The 26600-nt window shown below is 44.8% G+C and overlaps 1 protein-coding gene across 1 annotated transcript in view; it reads right to left on the bottom strand.

Annotated features, from left to right (window-relative positions):
* Positions 1 to 26600, bottom strand: part of CPSF1 (cleavage and polyadenylation specific factor 1) — a 2236766-nt gene that overhangs the window by 1881054 nt on the left and 329112 nt on the right. Inside the window, exon 7 of the mRNA XM_044069873.1 lies at positions 25550 to 25696. Coding sequence (XP_043925808.1) covers positions 25550 to 25696 — 147 coding nt within the window. The remainder of the gene's footprint in view (positions 1 to 25549; positions 25697 to 26600) is intronic.

Genomic DNA, 26600 nt, shown 5'->3' on the forward strand with positions numbered 1-26600 from the left:
AGGTAAGCTTCCTTGAGATCTAAAGTTACCATCCAGTGATCTTTGCCCAGCAGAGGTAAAAGCTGTTGTAACGTCAACATCTTGAACTTGGGAATGTCCAGATAAGTGTTGAGGAGAGATAAATCCAAAATTGGTCTCCACGTGTTCCCCTTCTTTGGTACAAGGAACAGGCGAGAATAAAATCCTAGGCCCCTGTCTGATACAGGGACTGGCTGAATGGCCCCTATCTGAAGTAACTGAGAAACTTGCTTGTGAGCCTCTTTTCTTTGTGGAGGAGGAACGTCTGGCATGCCTTTGAAAGGGGGCATTGTATGGAAATAAAATCTGTAACCGTGGTGAATGATATCCAACACCCATTTGTCTTGAGTAATTAAATCCCAATTTTCTTTGAAAAGAGACAGTCTTCCTCCCAAAGGAGCTGCCAGACGGGAATCTGCTGGCAGCTGAAAAGACAGGTCATTGGGTCTGTTTACGAAAGGACTGACCCCTGCCCACACCAGAAGTCTGAGCAGGTGAACTCCCTTGTCTAGGCCTAAAAGAACCTTAAGCCCTGCCCCTACCACGTCTAGACCTACCCCTAGACTGGGAATCATAAGCAGGGTATGTCCACCCCTTAGCAGGCCAATTTCTACTAAACTTTGGTGGCTGCACCTGCAAAAAATCTTTAACAGTTTGCATAGACTTAGCTTTGTCCTCCATTTTCTTTAAAACTGCTTCCACAGGCGATCCAAACAACACATCAGACTGTAAAGGAGCATCCAAAATCCTTGTCTTAACATGCTCAGCTAAATTCTGATCCTTCAACCAGGCATGCCTGCGAAGAACAGAACTGGCAGCAGCCACCCTCGAGGAGGCCTGTACAGCATCAAAACCACATTGCAAAGAATGCTTACCCACTTGTTCAGACACATGAACCAAATCCAGCAACTCTTTACACTCAATACCTTCCGCCAAAGCATCCATCTTAGATTTCAATTGTGAAAGGAGATAATTCTGATATTTTAGCATGTGAAACTGACAATTCAATGCTCTCATGGCTAGAGTGGAAGAAGTATACACTTTCTTTCCCCACCTATCCAAAGCCCTTGCCTCTTTATCAGTGGGAACAGGATTTTTAACCACAGAAGCCTTAACACCTTTAGGCCCTTGAGAAATTGTTTCTGGGTCCGCCCTAGGACTCTTAAACAAATATTTATGAGCTTCGGGCACCCTATAATACCTATCAGGCTTAACAGGTGCAGGAGGCAAAGAGTCAGGGTTCAGGGAAGCCTCTGCAAAAACATCTTCCACCACATTCAACACAGGAGGAATAGCTAAAGGCCTATGCTGGGGTAAAACAAGAATTCCTAAGCCTTTTCCTGGAATCAGAGTAATCCTGGCCTTCCCATTTAAAGTGCTCCCTCATGGAATGCAGAGTCTCTGAAAATGAAAAATCCTCAGGCGGAGACGCTGTAGGAGTGGAATCATCCACATCAGAATCAGAATAAGTAGGATACTCCTGCATATCTTCCACAGAAGATTCAGAAGCCTCTGAACACTGTTCAAAACTATCAAACTCCGGTTCCACCCTAGGCCTCTTATCAGGCGGGGCATAGAACCTCTAATCATAGTAATCAAATCCTCTGCCATTTTAAGCATATGTTTCTTAGGTACAGAACCCAAATGCTAGGAGAAGCCCCCACTGCAGCTGGACTAGGCCTACCTCTCAAAGAAGTTTTGGCAACAGAAGGAGAGGCTCTAACTACCTTGGGAAGTGAGGGCGGAACAGTCACCTGAGAAGCCCCTCAACCTGGCCTACCTCTTGAGAGGCCACATCCTGTAATAGTATAGTTTCAGCCTGGGACTCCATGGAAACTCCTGGCAAAACCTCCGGCTCCACTGAGTTTCTAAAGAACCGACGTCCGGGACTGCCGGTTCATCAACCCTAGGCTTCACTGTTTTATCCTTGCGCTTCTTGAGGAAGCGGCGCCGGAGCATCCGACGGCATTTTATAATTGCAACGCTTCCCAAACACTAACCTGGCACAGTCTAACCTCCTCTTAATAGTGCGTTTGTTAAACCTAGCACAAGAGCGCAGCCAACAACGTCGTGCTCAGGCCCTAAACAAGGTATACACAAGGTATGATAATCCCTATGAGGTATCTGTTTCCCACAAGAAATACAGTTATTCACTTTTCTGACATCCGGTAAAATACTGAGGCAAGAAAAAACCAAAATGTTCCCCAACGGGGTACTTAGCCAACTCTGTTTCGGTCTGAAACTCCGGTTTCGGAAATATTTCAGAACGCCAACCTGCACTCGCAAAAACTGCTTCTGCATCGGACCATGCGGCAAAAAAGACTGAGGATATGACGTCGGTCATGCGCATTAGTACCCTGACGTACTGACGCCAGTCCACGCGCCTGACCGACGTCAGCCTTATACTCTGGTATTCGGGCCGACTGGACGCGGACTATACCCAATAGTCAGGACTGCAGCAATGGAAGACGAAGAACATCTTGTCTTATCCATAGGAGCATCTAGCAACTTAGCTTTAACATGATCCGGTAGAGCTTGCTCCTTTAGCCATGCATGCCTTCTTATCACTGTGCCAGTCATGGCTGATCTAAATGAAGCCTCCAGTGCATCATAGCCACATTTTAAGGAATGGTTACTAACCTGTTGTATGTTATTTACCATTTCTAATACATATTTCTTATCAATAGATTCATCAGTGGTTAGTTTTTTAGTTAACTGATCAAGCATAAACTCTTGGTATTGTATCATGTGAAACTGACAATTTAACGCTCTAGCTGAGAGAGTAGCTGAAGTGTAGACCTTTTTGCCCCATCTGTCTAATGACCTTGCTTCCCTTTCTGAAGGAATAGGGTTTTTTGCTATGGTCGCGGCTACTGCCTTGGGACCCTGGGATATAGTTTCGGGGTCTGCAAGTGGGACCTTGTAAAGGTGGTGATGAGTGTCTGGCACCCTGTAAAATCTGTCTGGTTTGGCAGGGGCTGGAGGTAAAGAATCTGGTGCGGAGCAGACATCATTGAAAGCATCATCCACCACAGAGAGAACAGGAGGTATAGCTAAGGGCCTGTGCTGTGGAAGGTGCAGAAAGGTCCTAAGTCTTTTTCTGGAGTCAGAAAAATCCTGTTGCTGCCATTGGAACTGCTCTCGCATGGCATGTAAGGTTTCCCCAAAGGAGAATTCTTCTGGTGGGGAAGCAGCTGGAATGGATTCTTCAGCATCAGAGTCTTCAAAATTGGAGAAGGGAGCCTCTGGCTGATCAGTTATGTCTGATTCATCGGCAGACTCATCAGAGGACACTGGCTCAGGGGGCTCTGCCCTAGGTCTCTTCTCTGGGGGCTGAGAGGCCCTGTCTGGGTGAGATTGAGATCCTCTAATTAATGAAATTAAATCTTCTGCCAGAGTAAGCATTTGAGAACTAGAGGATGGCCTGGTTGTAGGGGTTTAACAGGCACTGTTTTAGTAGTCTTTGCTGCTTTAGCCTGGCGAAGGCCTTAATGGACATGGCTGCTGGAGGCCTAGCAGCACCACGTGCTGGGGTAGAGACATCCAAGGGAATGGTGTCTGATAAGTCAGTGGCAACCACCGTAGTGGATAAAATTTCTGAGGCCGTTTCAAGAGTGGTAGCAGGGGCCTCAGTTGTAGAGATAGATTCAGCTGTACTTTGATCAGTTTTCTCGGTTTCGGCCGAAACCGAGACACTCGTGGTTTGCTTAACCATGGTTTCGCCGAAACCGGACCGCGAGTGTCGGTCTTTATCTTTGCGTTTTTTGGCAGATTGGGTTGTCGGAGTATCCGACGGCATAATGTACGCAAAATCAGAACCGAAAAACTGTTCAGCAAACTCCGACCGACGCCTAAGCGTTCGTCGGTTGAACGAAGCACAGGCTGAACAGGCTGCTACGTGGGCTGGGCCTAAACAAGGCAGACAATAAGAGTGGAAATCTTTATGAGGTATTTGTTTCCCACAGGTTAAACAATTATTAACTTTTTCTGACATCGGCTGAGGCAAGAAAGAGTCCTCAACGGGGTACTTAGCTTTAGAAGTCTTCGAAGTAGTATTCGGTAGAAGTAATCTCTGGATCCGACCGACCGGCACTTGCGAACAGCTTCTGCTTGGCGCCACGGCAAGAAAGACTGAGGAAAATGGCGTCGGCTGATGCCTTTATACCCGAAGACCAACAGAGATGACGTTGGGTGAAGTGCGACATCAGCCGAAGCCGGACCCGGACTTTGGAATCCGGCCGACTGAAGGGCTGCCTGACGACAGGACAACCCAGTTGTTATGACTGCAGATGCATCCATGAAGGACATCACTTTAATGTGAGGAGCAAAGCTTTCGGATAAAATCCTTTATCAATACTGAAAATACAAATGCAAATGCAGAGTATATATAGGTCTAAAAAAGTCATATGACCGGCAGCCAAGAAGTCACATGACCCAATCATTAAAACAAAACATGTAGAAATAAATAAATATGCAAAGCTAAAAAATGCAACAGCATAATGCATACATGAAAACAAAAAACATTTAAAAAAGGAAGAATGTATATTTTTAAAAAAAGAAGAATGTATATTTTTAAAAAAAGCAAAGTTTTAACCTAAAAATGTGATTTTTAGGTAGGTCTGGAGGAAGAAGAAGGTGTCGGTTTAAAATGCAATTCTGTAGGCCTGAATACACCCTCAGAAGCCGGTGCCTGCACAGTGGCTCTGGACCCATCCAAGGTAGAGACATCTGCAGGTTCCATAGTCAAAGAAGCATCTCGCGGCATACCGGACTCCAAATGGGTCTCAGTAGAGACCTGTGAATCTGAAGTAGCAGGTATCAGGGGCTGCGAAAGTGCCTCACTGAGTACCGGAGGACTGGTGACTAGCTTAACGGAAGCGTCGGCAGTTTTGGACCTATGCAGTCTGTCTCTGTCTTTATCCTTACGTTTTTTCAGAATATTGGTAGTCGGACAGCTTATCGAAGCCATTTTTGGATAGTTATACTGAGTACCAAAATAATTTGCTGCAAATATAGACTGACAACGAATAGTTCGGGGGTTGAACAAGGCACAAAACTGACAACAAGGGACGTCGTGGTCTGGGCCTAAGCAAGGAATGCAGTATGAATGAAAATCTTTATGAGGTATTTGCTTTCCACAGGTAATGTAATTGTTAACTTTTACGGACATCGGTTAAGAGCAAGAAAAAGGATCCCCAACTGGGTACTTAGCTTTTTTTTTTTGAAGACTTCGGTTCTGAATCTCAAATACAGAAATTTCAGGAGTTGGCCAACCAGCACTTGCGAACTTCTGCTTCGGGCACCGTACGGCAAAAAAGACTGATGTAATGGCATTGGCTGCATGTTTTATACACCTGACGTCACAGAAGAAGAGACAGCATCCAACACAGGAATCCAAGATTCTGGTATTCAGGCCGGCTGAGGGCTACCTGCAGGCAGATAACCTAAATGTGATGACTGCAACAGTGAAACACAAAGAACATCCTATCATCCGGTTAAGTTCAGATTTTGAATATCTGAATGAATCAGATATCCCTTGTCCTGTGTGAGCAAGTCTATTCTCTGAGGAAGTTTTTGATGGTTGCCCATAACCAGCTGCATGACAAGAGCGAATCAGCTTGTCTGTGGAAAAAAGGGAGTCAGACACAACTTTAGGAACGAAAAATAACATCCCTACCCAGGAAAATAAAAAAGGCATCTGTCTTCCAGGCATCTTTGCAAGATGTCCTGGAGCAGAAATATTTCAGCTGTTTGTCAAGTTTGGGTCAACAGATCAAGCTGATTAATTCCAAACTGATGGACTACACGCAGGAAAAGCTCCTGGTATTGCATCTACTCAAAGATCTGCCCTGGTTCTGTTCAGAGAGCCTGCCATTGTACACTGCTCTCAAGTGAAGTAACTTGTCTGAAGGAATACGCTTTGCTTAGTTCCAGGGTATCATACCCAGTCTGCTAAGGAGGTAAGACCTTGTTCTGCCCTGATTGTTTATGCACCACCCTACAGTGATGTTGTCTGTCACCACTAGTGGACTGCCTGGAGACCATAGCAGATTTAGAGCTTTCAGGGTATTAATTAGAGCCATTATCTCTTTCAGGTTAACTGTCTCCATCTGTGTTGTGGTTCACATATTCCCTGTACCTTAACACCTTGAGAAACTACACCTCAAACAGTATCTGAAGTATTTACAGTCACTGTATAAGAGAGGCTGACAGCAGGAAAAGGAGACCACTATGTTGGACAAAACTTGTGTGGCCACCAAATGAGTTCCTACTTTCAAAACTGAGAATTGGAATTGGGAGACAGTACTCAACACAAACAGAATTAAGCAACTACAGGATCTTTCTCATGTGATATTCAGCATGAGGACTTATCAGGATGGAAGAGACCATGAAATCTTGAGCTTTTAGAAATTCTCTTACAGTAGACACTTTCTGTAAAAAAGAATGAGGAAAAACAGCGGGTATGTTTACATCTCTTTTGCAGGAACAAACACAGCCATCAGGTACAAAAACAGTTTGTGAGATGGATGCAGTGATGACATTTTCAGGTTAACAATGAATCCCAGGATGTGGAAAAGGCTCATTATGAACTCTAAGGCTGGCAAAGCTTCCTGACTTGCTGAGGCCGGGATTAGGTAATTTTCCAGACAAGGAAAAAATGGGTATGCTTTGAAGTCTGCAGAAAGTTATTACTGGTGCAAGGCATTTGGTAAAATCTCTTGTTGTGACAAATAGTCCAAAAGGCAAAGAAAAACTGATAATGCAATCCACAAACAAAGAATCTTAAGAAGGAGCAATAATTCTTATGAATGGCAATATGAATATAATCATCATTTGATCTGGAAAGACCAAAAAGGCTTAATGGGAAAGACGAAGGAACAGAGTGTAAAGTGTCAACATAAAGTCCTTAGTCTTGAGAGATCTACAATAATCCTCCAGATATTGCCTTTCCTGGGTACTAGAAAATGTCTTGAGTAAAACTTTTTTTCCCTCACTGATCTGCATGTATAGACTCTTTGATCCCATGAAGGAGCAAGTCTGAAATAAGTGAAAGGATCACGTAAAGGTGAGCCTTTGGGTCTTAGAGGACTCTTAAGGAAGTGGGGAAAGATGCACATTTAACTTTGTAACCATGTTTTATAATATCTAGTGTGCAAGACTCCATGGAAAGAGGAGGATAACTCCACAGCCACACAAGAAAAAATTCTGAACACATTAGCTTTTAAAGAAAGGCCTGAGGGAATTAAGCTTACTTCTAATCGTCCTGGAGGTGAATGCGTGCACCCCTAAGCAAAACACTTCACCGGGAGTCTTTGTAAGATACCTAACACCCAAAGCTGCACTTTCCTTTTCTCCTGACAGACAAATTTTCAGATAAAAAATTATATGAAAAAGGAAGGGTCCCTAACAGGCTACTTATCAGTCTGAGATCTTTGCTATGAAACCGACCAATAAGGATTAGTATATGCAACCATGACGAAAGTCTGCATATGTGAACTAGCATCTCATACTGGCACACTCACTCATGCTAAGAACCGATGTATGATGTGCAAATAAGGAACATGAGCTTTGTAAACTACTTGGAAGTACAGGTTCACCCTGTTGGTTAAATCCCATCTGTGAGCAACACAGTAAAATGATCTTATGAACATTCTCCGAGTTGAATCTTCACCTGTACAGGGTGGAATAGATATGCTAAGATAGTCTGCTACGGCAATGAGCATGAAAAGATTTAACACATACTGAGAAGAAATTTCTGCTTTTAAGCCAGATCCCAGACTGTCATGGCTAAGAAACACAGGTTATAATCAGGTATCCCCCCCCCTGTTTTTGTACCACATAACTATGGTACTATTTGTGACAACCTTGATGACACATGGTCTTCACCCCAGCCTGAAGATCAGGAAAAAGTACAGTTTTGTACCTACCATAAATGTAGATGTTCGAAGATCCACATTGCTGCAGTCCTTACTTATGGGTAGTCCGCTGTCCTCGGTCGGCCCGAATACCAAAGTATTAGGCTGACGTCGGTCATGGGCACCTAGATCTGACATCAGAGCGTCAGGGTATAAAGGCGCATGACCGACATCATATCCTCAGTCTTTTCTTGCCCCAGATGTCAGAAGGCCAAACCAGAAAGGCCACAGCCAAAAACAGAATACCTCCCAAAAACATGCCCAACAACAACCATCACCTAAAGCATAGCACCAAGTCAAACTACAGAGGGAAGGGGAGGGATTGGACTGCAGCAATGTGGATCTTGAACATCTACATTTATGGTAGGTACAAAACTGTACTATGTTCTTCATCTCACATTGCTGCAGTCCTTACTTATGGGTAGAATCCCAAAGCAACGGGAAAGGGAGGATGGTAAAAATCATAAAGCATTAGGGGCCGCTAAAATGCCCTGTAAAATTGCAGTGGCAAATCCAGCCCTAGACTTAGAATAAAGAGGAAGGTGGTAATGTTTAGAAAAGGTATGCACTGAACTCCAAGTAGCTGCCTCCAAAATATCTTTTGTAGCTACCCCCCTTATAAAGGCCGTAGAAGTAGCAGTAGCCCTAGTGGAATGAGGCCTGATTCCAGCAGGAATCTCCTTACCATGATGGGAATAACAGAAAGAAATACAAAACCCAATCCATTTAGAAATAGTTTGTTTTGAAACAGGTTTACCCTGTGAACCCAAAGCAAAAGAAACAAACAATTGCTGAGACTGTCTGAACTCCTTGGTTCTGCTCAAATAATAACGCAACTGCCTGTGAATATCCAAAGTATGCAAAATTTTCTCCCCTTTATTTTGGGGGTTTGCATAAAAAGTAGGCAAATGAATAGTTTGATTTAAGGCCACGCTAGAAACCACTTTAGGCATAAAGGAAGGATTAGTACGCAAAGATACCCTATCCTTATGAAAATCAGGAAAGGCTCCACTGCCATGAGGGCCTGTAATTCAGAAACCCTTCTTGCAGAGGTAATGGTCAACAAAAAAGCAGTTTTCCATGATAAATACTTTAACTCGGCAGTAGCTGCAGGCTCAAAAGGTTGTAGAGTAAGTTTTTCCAACACAAAATTGAGATCCCAAGCAGGAGTAGGAGCTCTACGTGGGGTCTTATATTCTTTGCCCTCTAAGAAATTGCTTAAACCAAGGATGAGAGAATAAAGGAGGGTCACAATCATAGTGAGCAGAAATGGCTGCAGCATGGACCTTTATTGAGGAGAAAGACAAACCCTTGTCCAATAATTCAGTAAGATATTGAAGAGCAACACTTAAATCAGGTTTGGAGACATCAAAGTCCTTTCCTTTGCTCCAAATAAAAAATCTCCTCCATTTATCAGCGTAAACTTTCCTGGTACTAGGCCTCCTGGCCTCCAAAATAACATTCAAAACTTGTTGTGGAAGCTGAGACCCTCCAGAGTCTAAAACAGAATATGCCAGGCTGTTAGATGCAGAGACTGAATCTTGACATTGAGGAAGTGACTGTCCTCTTGTGACAAAAGGTGCGGAATCAAAGGCAGAGGCCACGGAGGTTCTCGTACTAAACTCCTCAGTAGTGGGTACCAGTGTTGTCGAGGCCAATGCGGTGCTACCAAAATCATGGTTGGCTTGTCTTGTCTGGCCTTCAAAAGTACCTTGGGAAGAAGAGGCAGAGGTGGAAAGGCATATACATGCAGATTGTTCCAACTGAAAGATAGAGCGTCCACCTTCCAAGCTGTGTGATGAAACATTTTTGTGCAAAACTTTGGCAACTGGTAATTTAGTGGAGAAGCGAACAGATCTATGTCTGGAGTTCCCCATAACACTGTCAACTGTTGAAATACATGAGGATCCAATTTCCACTCGTGAGGATCCACTATTTGTCTGCTCAATACATCTGCTAAGGAGTTCTGTGCTCCTGGTAGAAACCTTGCCTGAAGATTGAGGTGTAGATTGAGAGCAGTTTCCCACAGAATCATCGCTTGCCTGCAAAGAGGGTAAGAATGGGTTCCCCTGCTTGTTGATGTACCACATGACAGTAGTGTTGTCTGTTTGAATCAACACCTGCCCTGGAAGTAAATCTTTGAAAGCCATCAATGCAAACTGGACTGCTAACATTTCCTTCAAGTTGATATGCAAATGTTGGAGTTTGACAGGCCACGTGTTTTGCACCCATTTTCCATTGAGGTGTGCTCCCCAAGCCTTGTCCGAGGCATCTGTCGTTAGAATCTGACTCGCCTCTGGCCGGGTCACAGAGAGTCCCTTGTTTAGGTGACATTCCTGAGCCCACCACAAAAACTCCTTCTGAATGCAAGGTATTATCTGAATGACAGTGTCTAGATCTTGGCAGTGCTGTGTCCACACATTTTGAGATACCATTGAAGCTTCCTCATATGCAATTTGGCATTGGGAAGCACCAGAATACAAGATGCCATGAACCCCAAGGCTTGAAGGACTGTCCTTGCAGTCAGCCTGGACCGTAGAGACATTTGCTGGAAATAAAGAGAAAGGCTTCTTTGTTTGTCCGGGGTCAAAAAAGCCATCTGGGAAGCTGTATTCAGTCTCACACCCAGAAAGCACATGTCCTGAGAGGGTACTAGACTGGACTTTGTTTTGTTCACAGAATACCCTAGGCATCTTAACACTGCCATCACATACTGTAGATGATGAAGAAGTTCGTCCTTTTCTTGTGCAATAATCAGACAGTCGTCCAAATAAGGATAAATCTGTATTCCTCTTAGTCTGAAAAATGCTATCACTGGAGCCAGAACCTTTGTGAACACTCTGGGTGCAGTAGATAAGCCAAAGGGCAATGCAGAGAACTGATAATGTAAATTTCCAGCCCGAAAACGCAGGTACCTCCTGCAACTGGGCCTGATAGGAACATGAAGGTAAGCCTCTTTGAGATCCAGAGTAACCATCCAGTGATCTTTTCCCAACAGAGGTAAAAGCTGTTGTAAAGTCAGCATCTTGAACTTTGGAATGTCCAGGTAAGTGTTGAGGATAGATAAATCTAAAATTGGTCTCCACGTGTTTCCTTTCTTTGGAACTAGAAACAGGCGAGAATAAAATCCTAGGCCCACTTCTGACAGAGGAACTGGCTGTATAGCTCCTATTTGAAGAAGTAAAGAAATTTGTCTGTGAGCCTCTATCCTTTGCCGAGGAGGGACGTCTGGCATGCCTTTGAAAGGAGGCATGGTATGGAAATAGAACTTGTAACCTCGGTTTATAATGTCCAATACCCATTTGTCCTGGGTGACTAAATGCCAATTTTGCTTGAAAAGAGCCAACTTTCCTCCCAAAGGAGCTGCCAGGCAAGAGGAATCTGGCAGCTGAAAATGCAGGTCATTGGGCCTGTTTACTGAAAGGACTGGCCCCTGCCCTCACCAGCAGATTGAGCAGGCGAACTCCATTGTCTCGGCCTGAAGGTACTCTGAGCTCTGCCCCTACCACGCCTAGATCTACCCCTAGACTGAGAATCAGAAGACGGGTACGTCCACCCCTTAGTAGGCCAATTTCTACTAAACTTTGGTGGTTGTACCTTCAAAAAATCTTTAACAGTCTGCATAGACTTAGCCTTGTCTTCCATTTTCTTTAAGACTGACTCCACAGGAGGACCAAACAAAACTTCAGACTGCAAAGGGGCATCCAGAATTCTAGACTTAACATGCTCAGACAAATTCTGATCCTTAAGCCAAGCGTGCCTACGAATAACTGAACCAGTGGCAGCCACCCTAGAAGAAGCCTGTAAAGCATCAAAACCACATTGCAAAGAGTGCTTACCCACCTGTTCAGAAACATGCACTAAATCCTGCAATTCTTTACACTCTATGCCCTCTGCCAAAGCATCCACTTTAGATCTTAGCTGAGAAAGGAGGAAATTCTGATACTTCAACATATGAAACTGGCAGTTCAAAGCTCTCATTGCTAAAGTAGAAGAGGTATACACCTTCTTACCCCATCTATCCAAAGCTCTAGCTTCCTTATCCAGAGGAACCGGATTCTTAACAACAGAGGCTCTAACACCCTTAGGCCCCTGACTAATAGTTTCTGGGTCCGCCCTAGGACTCTTATACAGATATTTATGAGCCTCAGGCACCCTGTAATACCTGTCCGGTTTAACTGGGGCAGGAGGCACAGAATCTGGATTAAGGGAAGCTTCGAGAAAACATCTGAAACAACATCCAAAACCGGAGGTATAGCTAAGGGTCTATGCTGTGGTAAAACAAGAACTCCCTAAGCCTCTTCCGGGAATCAGAGTAATCCTGTCCCTCCCACTTAAAATGCTCCCTCATGGAATGCAGAGTTTCTGAAAATGAAAAATCCTCTGGAGGAGAAGCAGAAGGAGTGGAATCCTCTGCATCAGAATCAGAATAAGGAGGAAATCTTGAATGTCCTCAGTAGAAGACTCTGAATCATCTGAGGCCTGCTCCAAACTTTCCAACTCTGGCTCCATCCTGGGCCTCTTATCAGGAGGGGGCATAGAACCTCTAATTAAAGTAATCAAATCCTCTGCCATTTTAAGCATGTGCTTTTAGGCACAGACCCTGAAGAACCAGAACTGACACCAGAGGAAGGCAAAACAGACCTGCCCTTAGAAGGAGCCTTAGAAACAGTAGCAGAAGGCCTAACCACCTTAGGCCTAGAAGGGAGAATAGTAACCTGAGAGGCCCCTTCAGCCTGGCCTTCCTCCTGAGAGGCCACATCTTGTAAAATCAAAGTTTCCCCCTGGGACTCAACAGAAACTTCAGCCGGATCCACCTGTTCAGCTGTAGCTTCTAAAGGTCCGGCGTCCGAAACGGACGAATCATCCTGCCTAGGCTTTAAAGATTTGTCTTTGCGCTTCTTAGTAGAAGCAGGAGTCGGAACATCCGACGGCATATTATAATTACACCTCTTGCCAAAGACTAACCTAGCGCAATCTAACCTCCGTTTTATAGTGCGCTTATTAAACCTAGCACAAAACCGACACCCGACTATGTCGTGCTCCGGTCCCAAACAAGGAATACAAAGCGAGTGGTAATCCCTATGCGGTATCTGTTTCCCACAAGAAATACAATTATTCACTTTTTCTGACATCCGGTAAGTAACTGAGGCAAGAAAAACAAAAATATTCCCCAACGGGGTACTTAGCCCAACTTGGTATCGGTCTGAAACTCCGAAAACGAAAAATTTCAGAACGCCGAACGGCACTTGCAACTCTGCTTCTGCATCGGACCATGCGGCAAAAAAGACTGGGGATATGACGTCGGTCATGCGCCTTTATACCCTGACGCTCTGATGTCAGATCTAGGCGCCCATGACCGACGTCAGCCTAATACTTTGGTATTCGGGCCGACCGAGGACAGCGGACTACCCATAAGTAAGGACTGCAGCAATGTGAGATGAAGAACATCAGTGCTGTTTACAATATTTTAACCCCTTAAGGAAGGACTAATAGCTTGCAATACCATAAACTTATTTAAGTCCAGTCCCATCAATATGTTTAGCTAATATATTAGTAAGTTTTAACTTTTCTATGTCACACAGATGTTTACTTCACGTTCTTTCAGAGATCTATTCATTTTGCCAACACTGATATTCTTGATGCAATATAACATATAAATTACTACTATTACAATCTGCATACTCATTTAACTTACAAGCACATTCTTTGTTACACAAGATCACTCGATTATGTTTTATTTATATTCACTCATTTTTCTCTTACATCGGGATGTTTTAGACTTTAAAGAGTGTCATATTTTCGCATGGCATTATGAAAATTGTAATCTATATCCATTGGTGATATTAGTGACAGCAATGATGCATCTACTTTTAATGTTCCTAGGACATCTGTTTTTCTACTGCCACCACCCAACAGGATTTTCCGGAGCTTCCTAAACTAGTCAGTTAGAAGATCGAACAAGTAGTCTAATTCATTTAGTTTGATCATGTGATGTGATTTCAGAGTATTTATGTAGTAATTTGTGAGCGATGTTATTGTCTGATAATGTACCTTGGAGCGTGAAAGCTCTTACAATTTGTAATTAAACATTTTGAAGGGGTTACATGTTCCATTTTTTTTTTTTTTCATTTTTTTTATTTGGATCATATTTGCTCATGTGGTGGTGTGTAGGACATAGAATATGACCAACATTTCCTTGGAAAGATGTTCCTACTTTTGTCATTGTTGGTCCATGTCCCTTGAACTTTCAGTAATCTTGTGTACACTCCTTAGAATAAATAAAAAATATTTATTGTCAGGAATCGACTCCCTTGGCCTCTAAAAATGATATCCCTGAGCTGTTTATCATTTAAGCTGCCTACCATCTGAATTCTCTGTGAATTGGGGAATTAGTGAAATCATCCTTATTAAGGCTAGATATGTCAAAACCACAATTCTTAGGTACCATTGGATTTGTCTTGTATGCAGCATGGTCACTATGACCATTAGGATGGAGGTTAATATGGTAATCAAAGAACTTCAAGATGGTTCTTGTCCTTATGGATGTCTGCCCAGCTACATGGAAGAAAAATGAATACAAGACCAGAATCTCTGTCTGTGCAAGAAATAGTATGCACTTCTTGGTGTCTAAGATCGCTCCTAGGAAACATTATGTAAGGGACTGAGTGAGACTAGATTTATGGTAGTTAAGAGATATGCTTAGGTTGGTGATATAATAAATATTTTGGTCTAGACTCCTTGTCAGCTTTTCTGAGGCTTGCCTCAAATCAAGTAGTCATCCTGGAAAGGGTAGAATCCCTGTGGAGGTCAAAAACTGGAGCCAAGCATTTTGTGATTACCTTGGCAGCAATGGACAATCTAAGGGCAAGAAATTGAACCTTTTTGTACATATTCTTACATCTCAAATGTGCACGTCTCAAATGTAATTTGTATAAACCTTACACTTGGGCTGAACTAGAAAATGGTTAAATGTGATCACTGCTCTACTCCAGCAACAAATTTATAAACAAGAAGTTATGTACTCGCATTAACGTTCCATCTGAGTAGGTAACTTCGGATCCGAGCCGGCAGCTTTCCAAGCTTACAGATCTGAGCTCCAAGCTCCTCCCCTTACCCACAATGCCCTGCTACCTCCTTGTAACCCTCAGACAGAGTTTGCCAGAGAAAGCAATAGAAAGTTTCTATAACCTAGTAATCCTTATCACTTTGCAATGGTGAGGACTGAACAAGGTATACACAGGCTCGTAACTAGCAAACCATAGGTCCGGGGGAAGGAGGGAGGGCCGGTTGCAGACAAATGAAGTTACCTACTCAGATGGAACGTTATGGTCAGTACATAACTTCTTTATCTGAAGTAGTTAACTTCATTTGGTCGGCAACCTGTGGGACAGAGTCCCCAGCTACCAGAAACTTGGGAGGCCCTTATGGAAGGAGCCAAAAGAAGCGCGTCCTCTGGATATGAGATCCATTTTATAGTGTGAAATGAAGGTATGTGAAGAAGCCCAAGTTGCTGCTGCACAAATGTCATCTAAAGAGACCCTTGACCAAAATGCAGCAGAGGTAGCCATAGATCGTGTAGAATGGGCTCGCACTTTTAGGGGCTCTGGACGACCAGAACTTTTGTAGGCGAGGAGGATACATTGGGAGATCCATCTAGCTAATGTAACTTTAGTGACTGGCTTCCCAAAACGTGATTTTGCAAAAGACACAAAAAGTTGGTCAGATTTCCTGACATCTGCTGTTCTGTTCAGGTAAAAACGTAGCTGTCTGTGAACATCTAAACAATGGAGTCTGCACTGTCCTTTATTCTGAAAATTTGGAAAGAAGACCGGTAGATTGATAAACTGATGGATATTGGCCTCCGAAGAGACTTTGGGCAGGAAGGAGGGATTAGTCCTGAGGGAGACCCTGCCCTTATGAAAGATGATGTATGGGGGCTTACAGCAAAGAGCGTGAAGCTCTGAAATTCTCCTGGCGGAAGTAATGGCAATCAAGAAGACTGTCTTCCAAGATACAAACTTTAATTCCACTGTGGCCGCCGGTTCAAATGGGGGCCCAGTTAAAGCTTGAAGAACTATGGTAAGATCCCATGGAGGTACTGCATCTCTGATCGGGGGTCTTAATAAGAAGGCTCCTTTCATGAATGATTTACAGATCTTGGATGAAGCCAGAGGTCCTGAGCTGTTACCGATGTGATAGTGGGAGATAGCCACCAACTGGAATAGTGGACACACTAGCTCCCTGCTGAAAAATATGTGAAAGAAAGTCAAGGACTACTGGGACGGGGGCCGTGAAAGGATCTAGATTCATCATCTCTGCCCAAAGGGAAAACCGTTTTGATTTCTCTTGTAGATTTTTATGGTGGACGGTGTGTGCGCGGCCATTAGGCTGGCCTTAACTGAGGAGGATAATCTGGGAGTCTTAGCCATTAGGGGAACTGGATCAACCAAGCTGAGAGCTTGAGATGACCCAGGTCGGGGGTCTTGAGCCCCAGGGGATGGGAAATCAGATCCGGACTGGGATCTAGGATCTAGGGAAGATGTATTAGATGAGACCGTAAGTAAGGGAACCAGGTCTGGCGAGGCCAGAATGGGGCTATGAGGATAACTCTGCTCCCCAACCGCCAAGCTTTCTGTAGGAATTTTGTCATCAGAGGAAGAGGGGCATAAGCATACAGAAGACCGGATGGCCAAGTATGAATTAGAGCGTCTCTGGGGGCTTCCCCTGGTGGGGAAATCAGTGTGAAGAACTCGCTGCACTTTTGTGTTTGAAGGCGAAGCGAAGAGATCACAGCAAGGTTGACCCCAAGCGAGGAATATTTGGTTCAGAACTGTTGGGTTCAGAGACCACTCATAAGGTGAGAGGATCGTTCGACTCAACCTGTCTGCCAAGATGTTTGACCGAACCGGAATGTGCGTTGCTATGAGAAAGCAGTTGGTGGAGATCGCCCATTCCCACACTCTCATGGCCTCCCTGCAAAGAGGATAGGATCTGGTTCCCCCCTGTTTGTTTATGTACCAGACATGTTGTCCGATTGAATTGCAATCGTACCTGGAGGAAGAAGGTGATGGAGAGCCTGCAATGCCAAAAGCACCACCCTCATCTCCAGTACATTGATATGCAGTGATGTCTCTGTGGGAGTCCACGTGCCTTGGATGGATCTGCCCCTGCAATGCCCCCACCCGAGGAGAGATGCATCCATGGTCACCGAGACTTGTGGGGGACGTAGGACTTAAGGACGTCCTTCCCGGAGGTCTTTGGAATGAAGCCACCAGAGAAGCGACTCCTTGCGCACCCTGCTGAGAGGAATAGGGGTAAATAGGGGTTGAAAAAGAATAGACCATTGCACTTGAAGAGTCCATTGAAGGATTCTCATCTTCAGACGGGCGAACGGGGAAAGAGTGATGGCAGCCGCCATGGATCCCAGGGCACTCAGGACCAATATGGCAGGAGGCGCAGGAGACTGTAAGAGGTCCAAGATTTGGAGGCAAAGATTGCGTAGCCTGTCGGTTGTCAAGAAAATTCTGGATTGTGTCGTGTCTATCCTGGCCCCTATGAAATCCAAAATTTGAGTGGGTTGCAGGGATGATTTCCTGAGGTTGATTGAGATTCCTAGTTGGTGAGCTAGTTGTAACAGGTAATCTCTGTTTGAGCAAAGTTGATGCCTGGTGGGGGCGGTAAGGAGCCAGTCGTCCAGGTACGGAAAGACCTGTATGCCCTGAAGCCTCAGGTGGCCCGCTACTACTGCCATGACCTTGGTAAACACCCTGGGGGCTGTGGTGAGACCGAAGGGTAGGACCCTGAACTGGTAATGACTGGTTCCTAGCCGAAAGCGGAGAAACCTCCTTGATCGTCTGTCCATAAGAATGTGGTAGTACGCGTCTTGGAGGTCTATTGAGCACATCCAGTCGTTCTCCTGTAACAGTGGGAGAATGGATTGAATAGTGACCATCTGGAATTTCTCTTTGGTTACTGACAGGTTCAGCGTTGATAGGTCGAGTATGGGTCTTAGGTCCCCCGTCTTTTTTGGCATCAAAAAGAACCTGGAGTAAAACCCTAATCCGGACTGCTCTGGGGGGACGGGCTGGATTGCTCTTTTTCTTAGCAGCCCTTGAATTTCTATAGCTGCTGCATCCCTCTGACCGGGTGGGACATCGGGGATTCCTCTTGATCGAGGAGGGGAGGTTAAGAAGGGGATTGAATATCCTCTGGATACAATTCGGAGCACCCAGCGATCTGTGGTGATGGACTCCCATTTGGGTAGCTGTTCCGAGAAGCGCCCCCCGACTGCCTCCAGAGAACAGCAGTCGGGCAACCCCTCAGGGCTGCTGCGCGGGTCGGTCTGAGAAAGGTTCTCTTGACCCAAAGTTCTTCGGGCCCCCTCTGCCTCTGGGCCGGTGTCCACCTTGTCCTCCTCTGCCTCTGAAGGACGAGGTCTCCGGAGCAAAATGGGGTTGTTGAGTCTTCCGGAACCACATCTTCTTCTGTCCCTTTTGGTTCCTGGAATAGGACCTCTGGGGAGCCGAGAAGCGGATCCCGACGGCAGACGTCTTCCCGTCTTTCTCGCTCTGGAGAAGCGTGTCACGGACGGTCTTGCCAAAGAGCTTTGAACCGTCATAAGGAGCGTTTTCGAAGGACGCCTTGAAGGGTTCCGCAAAATCGCAAAGACGGAGCCAGGCCTGTCTGCGTAAGACCACGCCCGTTCTGCTAGCCCTAGCCGCTCCCTCCGTGGCATGGGAGAGGAGCCTCATGGATGTTGTTGGTGATCAATTAGAGTGTGGCCATTCAGGATGACAACGTATGCTTGTCCTCGGCCGACATGGACTCTGGGCGTGATCCAGTGTACTCCTTAATCAGGTCACGCTGGAGTCGAATAACATGTGCCATATAATTCAGTGACCTTACAGAGAAGGTTGCTGAAGAGATCATCCGCTTTCCCAAACGGTCCATCATCCGAGAATCCTTGTCTGGAGGGTGTACCGAGGAACTCTCCTGTGCTTGTTCCTTCTTGGTGGCCGCCGCCACCACCATAGCATCCACAGGGGCACCCTTACTCCAACATGCCTTGTCCGGAGGGGGGCTTAATATTTTGTCGGGACGTTTGGGGATCGGCTCCACAGTGTCCGGCTCCTTCCATGCCCTGGTAGTAATAAGATCTACCAGGGGGTCGGCAGGGGGGGGGGGGACACCCAAGAGGTAGATGGGCCTGCGTCAAGCGCCTCCAGAAACACGGACTCGTCCGAGGAAGGCTTTTGGGCGGACCACCCTCCCCTAATGCGTAACATTTCCATGATGTCTCCAAAGGAGACGTCTTCAGGGGGTGATCTTGGGGAGCCTTCCCCTTCCTCCAAGTCTGTGTCCTCCGTGAGGGACTCAGGTGAGTCCAAGTGCCTCCTCTTGCACTTCCGCTTGTGAGGAACCTCCTCGGGGGGGCTGTCCGAAGAGGCCTCACCAACGATGTCCTGTTCCTCCAAGGGAACCATCTGGGATGTAAGCACAGGCTGTCCCTGGGGTCGGATGATGGAGGATAGGCTCAACTGTGTGGGAGCGACAGGCTGGTCCGAAGCAAGAACCAGGGGTCTCGAGTCCCTCGAGAGGACCCTCTCCACTACATCGAATGCCGATGGTGAACTGCTCTCCCTTGGATCAGAGAGCAGTTCCCTTGGCTCCGACGTACGGACCGGCACCGAAGGCAACCTAATCGGATCTGAAAGGGTAGTGTGACCCGACCTGGATGGAGCCGAAGACGGAAATGCTGTCGGCACCGACCCCACCCCGGCTCCGAAGATAATCGGATCCGACAGCTCCGAGACCTGAAAGCGCGTCGGAGAAGGAGCAATAAGGGCAAAAAAAGGTGTCGAGCTCCCCCCCAGAGGGGGGGGGGGGAGGCACGAGCACTCCTATCTGCATTTGAGCCTGCAAAAATCGATGCGTCGTCCAATCCATATCTGCGTCCAACAAGCTCCTAGTAGACCTACTAGAGGCCACCGAAGGTGGCCGGGAAGGTCGCCTTGATGACCTAGAAGGTGACCGGGTCTCCTCCTCTGGCTCCGGGGAGAAACTAGGGGAGCGGAGCTGAGAGGGGGTAGACCCGGAGACCTTCAAGGGAGAAGCAACAACTTTAGATGGCGGAGCCGAGGGAGTCAACTCCGACTGCCTTTTATGGCTGCGGTGTTTCTCTCTCTCTCCCTGTCTTTCTTGTCCTTTTTTCTTCCCTCCCTTTCCTCCTGGACCAAAGAGGGAGGGTGAGTCCCGGCCAGGGGATCGGAAGTAGCAGGTGGGGCAGCCGTAGAGGTGGCTGGCACCACAGCAGAAGACGAAGTAGATTCTGGTGGCAGAAGGCCCGCCAAAATCAGCTTGGCCCTTCTGTCTTTCAATGCTCTGGGATTAAAGGCTGCACAAATAGTGCAGCCTGTGTTAAGGTGTTCCACACCCAGCCACAACACATACCGAGTGTGGCCATCTGCTGGGGACAGCTTATGACCACACTCGGTGCATTTCGAAAAAATGGCCTTAGGGCCTTCAGCCATGGTATAAGAAAAAGGAAAACAGCACACACCTTCACACACTCTAGTGGGGGAAGGGAACTAGCTGACTAAACAATTAGATTAACAGACACTAAATATAAGAACCACTAAAGAGAAACTACCCGGGGTTCACACACACAGAAGCGTACAAGGGAAAGATAGGAAAAATAAAAGAGATTTGAATTCTTTTGTTAATTTTACTCACAAACCAACTCGGAGCTCATTCTGAGAAGCTATCATAAGCCACGGCAAATGAGATCTAAGGGTTACAAGGAGGTAGCAGGGCATTATGGGTAAGGGGAGGAGCTTGGAACTCAGATGTGTAAGCTTGGAAAGCTGCCGGCTCGGATGCGAATCGGATCCGATACCCACAGGTTGCAGACCAAATGAAGTTAACTACTTCAGATCATATGTTTCTATCCCAACCTCAAAACCAAAGGATTTGTGGTGCTCCCTGCAGATGGAGATATGTAAATAAGCTTCATGTCTAAAGTGGATATGAGGGAATCTGGAGACAGGAGAGGTAGGAAGCCTTGATGGTTAACATTCACAATACCTTTATTACAAGAAAACTGCTCAATCTAGTCATGGCTGAAGACAGGTTGTCATGGTTCATCTTCTCCAGGCACTGGGAACAGCTGTAATAAAATCTTTCCCTTACTCTGATGGTGGAACCTATCTACTGGCTGAAGAGAAAAATCATCTTGTTTATAAAGCTCTCTGCCATAGTCATCTGGTCTAGTAGAATGGACTGCATCTCACGATTCCACCATAGTCCATCTGGACGTACTTCCCTAGACTATACAAAGAGAAACACTGATGTTGTCTCTGAATGTGCATCTCAGGCAGGTAGGTGCCTTGCACTGAACATTATTATACCTTCACAAAGGATGATGCCACAGCATGAACAAAGAATGAAGAACTTCAATAACAGGCTTAGTTTCTGGTGTCTTCCCAGGGAGGAATCAATATTGGTCAGCACTAGAGGACATGGTTAACAAACAAGGCTACTTTGCAAAGGATGGTCTGCAAACACTGGCTAAAACTTTACCCACCCGCTGAGAGCATTTTTCAGGCAATGCCAAAATGACAAACTTACCGACAAAGCAAATAAACACCAAGGAAACCTGAAGGGGTTACTGCTTAATGCTAGAAACCTAAAATGAAACCACACCCTACAAGCTCTCCACACTATGGAGAATATAGACATCTGTGCAGTTACCGAGACATGGTTTAAATCTACAGAAAGCACTCCAGTAGTGCAAGTTTTAGGTGTCTTGCACACATTTAGACCATCAGCTGCACAGGTGAAGGATTTTCAATCTATGTTAGCAACAAGCACAATTCTATGTTGTTGAACAGAACAATGCCCTGGAATTTATCCACATGGCAATTACAAAGGTAAAGTCCCATACCCTATCAATATGTTACCCTCTCTGTCCCTAGAATAGCTCGTATCTACACCTACTGGAAACACTCACCATTAAACCAAATACCCAATTCATGAGAGACTTTAACTACCCTTCTATAGACTGGGAAACATACACTGCCTCATACTCACAGGCAAAACAATCCCTGGACTTTAACACAAATATTCTCGACCAGATATTGTGCACATCCAGCAGAGGTTCAGACATGCGGGACTTGGTACTTAACAATATGTGAGAGCACTGTACTCCCCCCCAAGTGTCACATCCTCACTGGTGGAGTCAGACCACAAAGCTATCTCCGTCAAAGGAACTATTCCAAAGCAAATTACAGCTTATTAAGCGACAGCTTGTTAAAATTCAATGCCCCTCTCAACCAAGAGTTCACAGCAACCTATGCAGCATTGCTCACACAGACCATATACAACCATATAAATGACTACAGAGTCTGATGTATCTATTACAAGAAGGATCAAAACAAACTCTTAAAACAACCACACTGGTGCAATCCTAATCTTAACAGGGTATATGACAAAAGAAAAAAAAAAGTCATGGCTAAAATCAGGAAGAGCAACTTCCATAACAATAGGAGCTCTCTAATTAAACTAAACAAGAAACTAAGAGGACTAATTAAGTCCAATGATCTCAGTTACAAGGTCAGGATAGTCTCACAGGCTAACGACATCCACAAGACCTTCTACAGCTATTGTCAGAAACCTCAAAGGCAGTACACACCAGTGTCCCAAACTGGTGATCAATGGTGGCAGCTTCACTGAGCAGAGAGACATAGTGAATTTGTTAGCTGATAAATTCAGCTCAAACTTCACCTCCCAACTTTTCTGTGCCTCCCCCAATGAAATACCTACTAGCACAGCCCTCCCTCCCTCCAGCTATTAACAGTGAGGAGGTCCTGGCGTGCTAAGGCCAAAAACACAGCCTCAGTGGACCCTGAAAATGTCCCTGGATGACCTATCAGGATCACTTAAGTCACTTGTCAATGTAGACTCAAAGTAGACTTTGTACAACAAGAACGGAGGACTGCAACGATTATTCCCTCCTAAAAAGGTGGACCATACTTTAAGGCTCTGTGCTGGGGCCACTCTTACTTGGCATCTACTTCTCAGTGGTAAAGGCTAAAATCAAGTGCCTTTAGCTGACCAAGTTGGCAGATGACTGCACATTGGGAGCTATCATAGATTCCCCCATGACACAACCATCTTACAACAGGGTCTAACACAGAAAAATGACTGGTGCCAAAGTTACAGATTAAAACTCAATGCCAAAAGATGCAATACAATGTATTTTTGGAAAACTGCCACCCAGGCTAATTACTCCATCAATAAGACACCCTAAGAGTTGAAATGGTAGTCAGGGATCTGGGAACATATGCACACAGTAATCTGGCCGTTGACCAACATGTAGCCAAGATACTCGGAAAATCATTCTGTCACCCAACTTATAAATAAGGGCATGGCATTCAGGTTCAAGGAAGTCATAGTCCCACTTTATTCAACCCTTATCAGTTCCATCATAGAATATAATGCCCCCTTTGGAATGTACCTAACTAGATATACACAACAGTTGGAAGGTCCACAAAGGTTTCTTACCAAGAAAATCTAGGGTATAAGCACATTGTCCCATACAGATTGCCTTAAAGCCCTGCCTCTATTGTTCTGCTTCCTACAAGTTACTAAGAGGTGATCTACGCCTGGCATACAAGGCATCTTCAGATTCAGCTCTGATGGACCTTTTGCACATTTGCAAAATGAACCGCCTCAAAACCAGTAGATCCAAGGATTAAATTTGCTTGTGACATAAATCAGACTTGTTGGAAAGACAGATATGTGCCTCAGACGTTCCCAATGCTCTGGGACAGGTTCCCATCCATGTGAAGCACAGTCGATCCCTAGCCTTATTTAAGTGTAACCTTGACCAATGTATGGGAAATCAGAAATTCATCCTGGGTCTGGCTTCCATGTCTCTGACAGACAGAAGCAGACAGTAATGCCCAAACTAACATAACCCCCCAAATAACTTCTAGAAACTTCCTAACATATCCCCTCCTAATAAATGCACATAATACAGAGGGACTGAATTAGGTTGGATTGAACAGGAAGGCTTACAAAGGCCCTGGTGGTAGCTAGCCTAGTATATACCTATGAAGAAAAAAAGAGATACACATTTGATCTTGCATCCTGTAACAGTGAGCTCCGATACAGGCAGCTTTCCTCCTAAACAGTAAGGGAGAGGACGGGAATTAGAATAATCAGAAATGGAAGGCATCCTCTTGACTGGGAAGAAACCACTGTGCCAGCTACTGCCTAACTTCAAGCTTCAGCCTCTACCATCACTCCAGTGGCCTTGTGTGCTCAACAGTGCACTACAATGTCATCTTCTACCAGCTCTCCAACAATTACATAATTACAATATATGCCTCTGGGTGACATAGGAAGGTTGTATTTGCTGTCTCTAGCCCTACAAAGGAAAATCTGGGTAATACTTCAACAACTAGCACTAATGCAGTTGCTGAATGCCCACAGTACTTTTTTTTTTAAGTTATTAAATCTTGTATTCTTGTTCTGATAACTGATCAGGAGACTCTCAACATTTTTTCCACTGCATTTACCATCATTGGATAGATACTGTGCAGTTCACACTTAATTGCAAGACTGGTTACTAAACACTTCAAGTCCATTCTACTATAACAGAATCAGTTACTGATGGACTGACATCTAACCTACGCATATTTTAGTTAGTACAGCATCAAAATTGTCACGTACTAAATACCCCGCCACAGGCAGACTTCTATTTCAAATTACTACAGAGCAATGCTGCGCAGGGCACCCTATCCAGATTTCATCTACTTGAACAGGACACGACAGAAGGATAGACAAATACAGCAACAGAACAATGTCTCACTCTGCCAATTATTATCAAACCTGTTGACAAATACTACCCAGCCATGATCTGGTTTGGTTCACTTAACAAGAGTGTAATATGAGTGCATATTATCTGCTGCACAGAGGTTGCCTTTACCTAGAGTTTCGTTTCAGCAAAATGGTTGAGTATTACCTACCAAGTCTAGGTACAGCCTAAGTTTAGCTGGCATGAACCCTCTATCACACCAGGCCTAATTTAAGTGTACCGTATCAGCTGTGCTTTTGATACTGTGTGGATGATTCAGAAGTACAGAAATTTACCTCTACAAAGACAAGTATATTATGGACAGTAGCGTAGTGGGTTAATGCTGTTATTGTCAACATCTGGACTAGGGCCTCCAATATAGTAAGGGAGAGGACGGGGATTGAAATAGTCAGAAATGGAAGGCATCCACTTGACTGGGAAGAAACCACTGTGCCAGCTACTGCCTAACTTCAAGCTTCAGCCTCTACCATCACTCCAGTGGACTTGTGTGCTCAACAGTGCACTACAATGTCATCTTCTCAGTGGTTGCTTGGACTGCAAGTCTTTTTAACTGCCTATGAACATAAACAAATGTAGTTAGGCGTTGCCTACCATACACAATTTTGCTTGATCATGCTGCATTTGACACTTACTATTTCCTGTACTATCTCATTTAAACCTACCATGTCTACAGCATGTCATGTACTAACTTTATTTGGGTCTGGTTTAGTACTCTATGTACTGTATTACTTACCCTGTCCAAGTTTGGTTGGGTTCATACAACATCAGCAAGGTTGGCTCATAATAACCATGAAGAAACTGCATGTCAATGATGTTCAACAGCTTTTCATCCAGTTCACGAATGTCAATTATGTAACTTGGAAGAAAGCTTGATTTCTGCCTGTTAAAAAAAGATAAGAGAAAGTAAGAGAACATCAAAATAAAGCAACAGAAGACAAAAAATAATTACAATAAGCCCTTAGCAAAGTACAAAATAAAATGAACAATACAAATACACATGTGTAGACATTTGCTACTTCATAACCGCATCCACAAAAATATATGTGGGGGTGAAGAGGCAAAGTTCTACATTTAGCTGCAGTTATCAGAAACTTAAGCAGCAGCTGCAGTACTAAAGTGCTAGGAGCAAACAAAAATAAAGGCCAACATTCACTACAGAAAATAAACATCTGGAAGCCCATGTTAAATCTGTAAGGCAGCTTGATACACCAGCAAACGTAAGGCAGCAGTTAATGTGTGTGTGTGAATACTGTCAGATGTTTACAAATCTTTATAAAAATTAACACTTAAAACTGCTGCTCACACTTTACTTTCTACCAGTTAATGCAACTAAGAAAGAGAGAGACACAAATCCTTCCAATTTCATGCAGATGGAGATGAAGTAGGGGGTACTCTAGTACATCCAAATATCAAAAGCATCAGTCTAGTATCTGGAGGCTAGAACTGCAATCCCTCACTCAAAGAGTTACGAATTGGAGTTGTTGCGTATACTGTAGGAAGCCAGGAAATCCATAACTACAAAACCCTCTTAGGACAACTGAAAGAGGTATGGATTTTGTGCCATTCAGAATGAAACAGACTCACTTCAACAAGCCTTGAGTTATGTATGGCAAGGGGCTGGATTGCACCTGTGTTAGTGCAATCTGTTTTGCCTTTTCAGCATAAAACTAGATACAGCTCCCCCAACACTTGACAACCAGCCCTATATAAATGAAGCTATTCCTAAAAGGGTCCTCCATCTGAGATCTCCAATGAGACCAAATACACCTCCTTGGGAATTCACC

The sequence above is a fragment of the Protopterus annectens genome, chromosome 4.part0 (assembly GCF_019279795.1).
Source record: "Protopterus annectens isolate FY-2018-M chromosome 4.part0, PAN1.0, whole genome shotgun sequence".
In the NCBI taxonomy this organism is placed as follows: Eukaryota; Metazoa; Chordata; order Ceratodontiformes; family Protopteridae; genus Protopterus; species Protopterus annectens.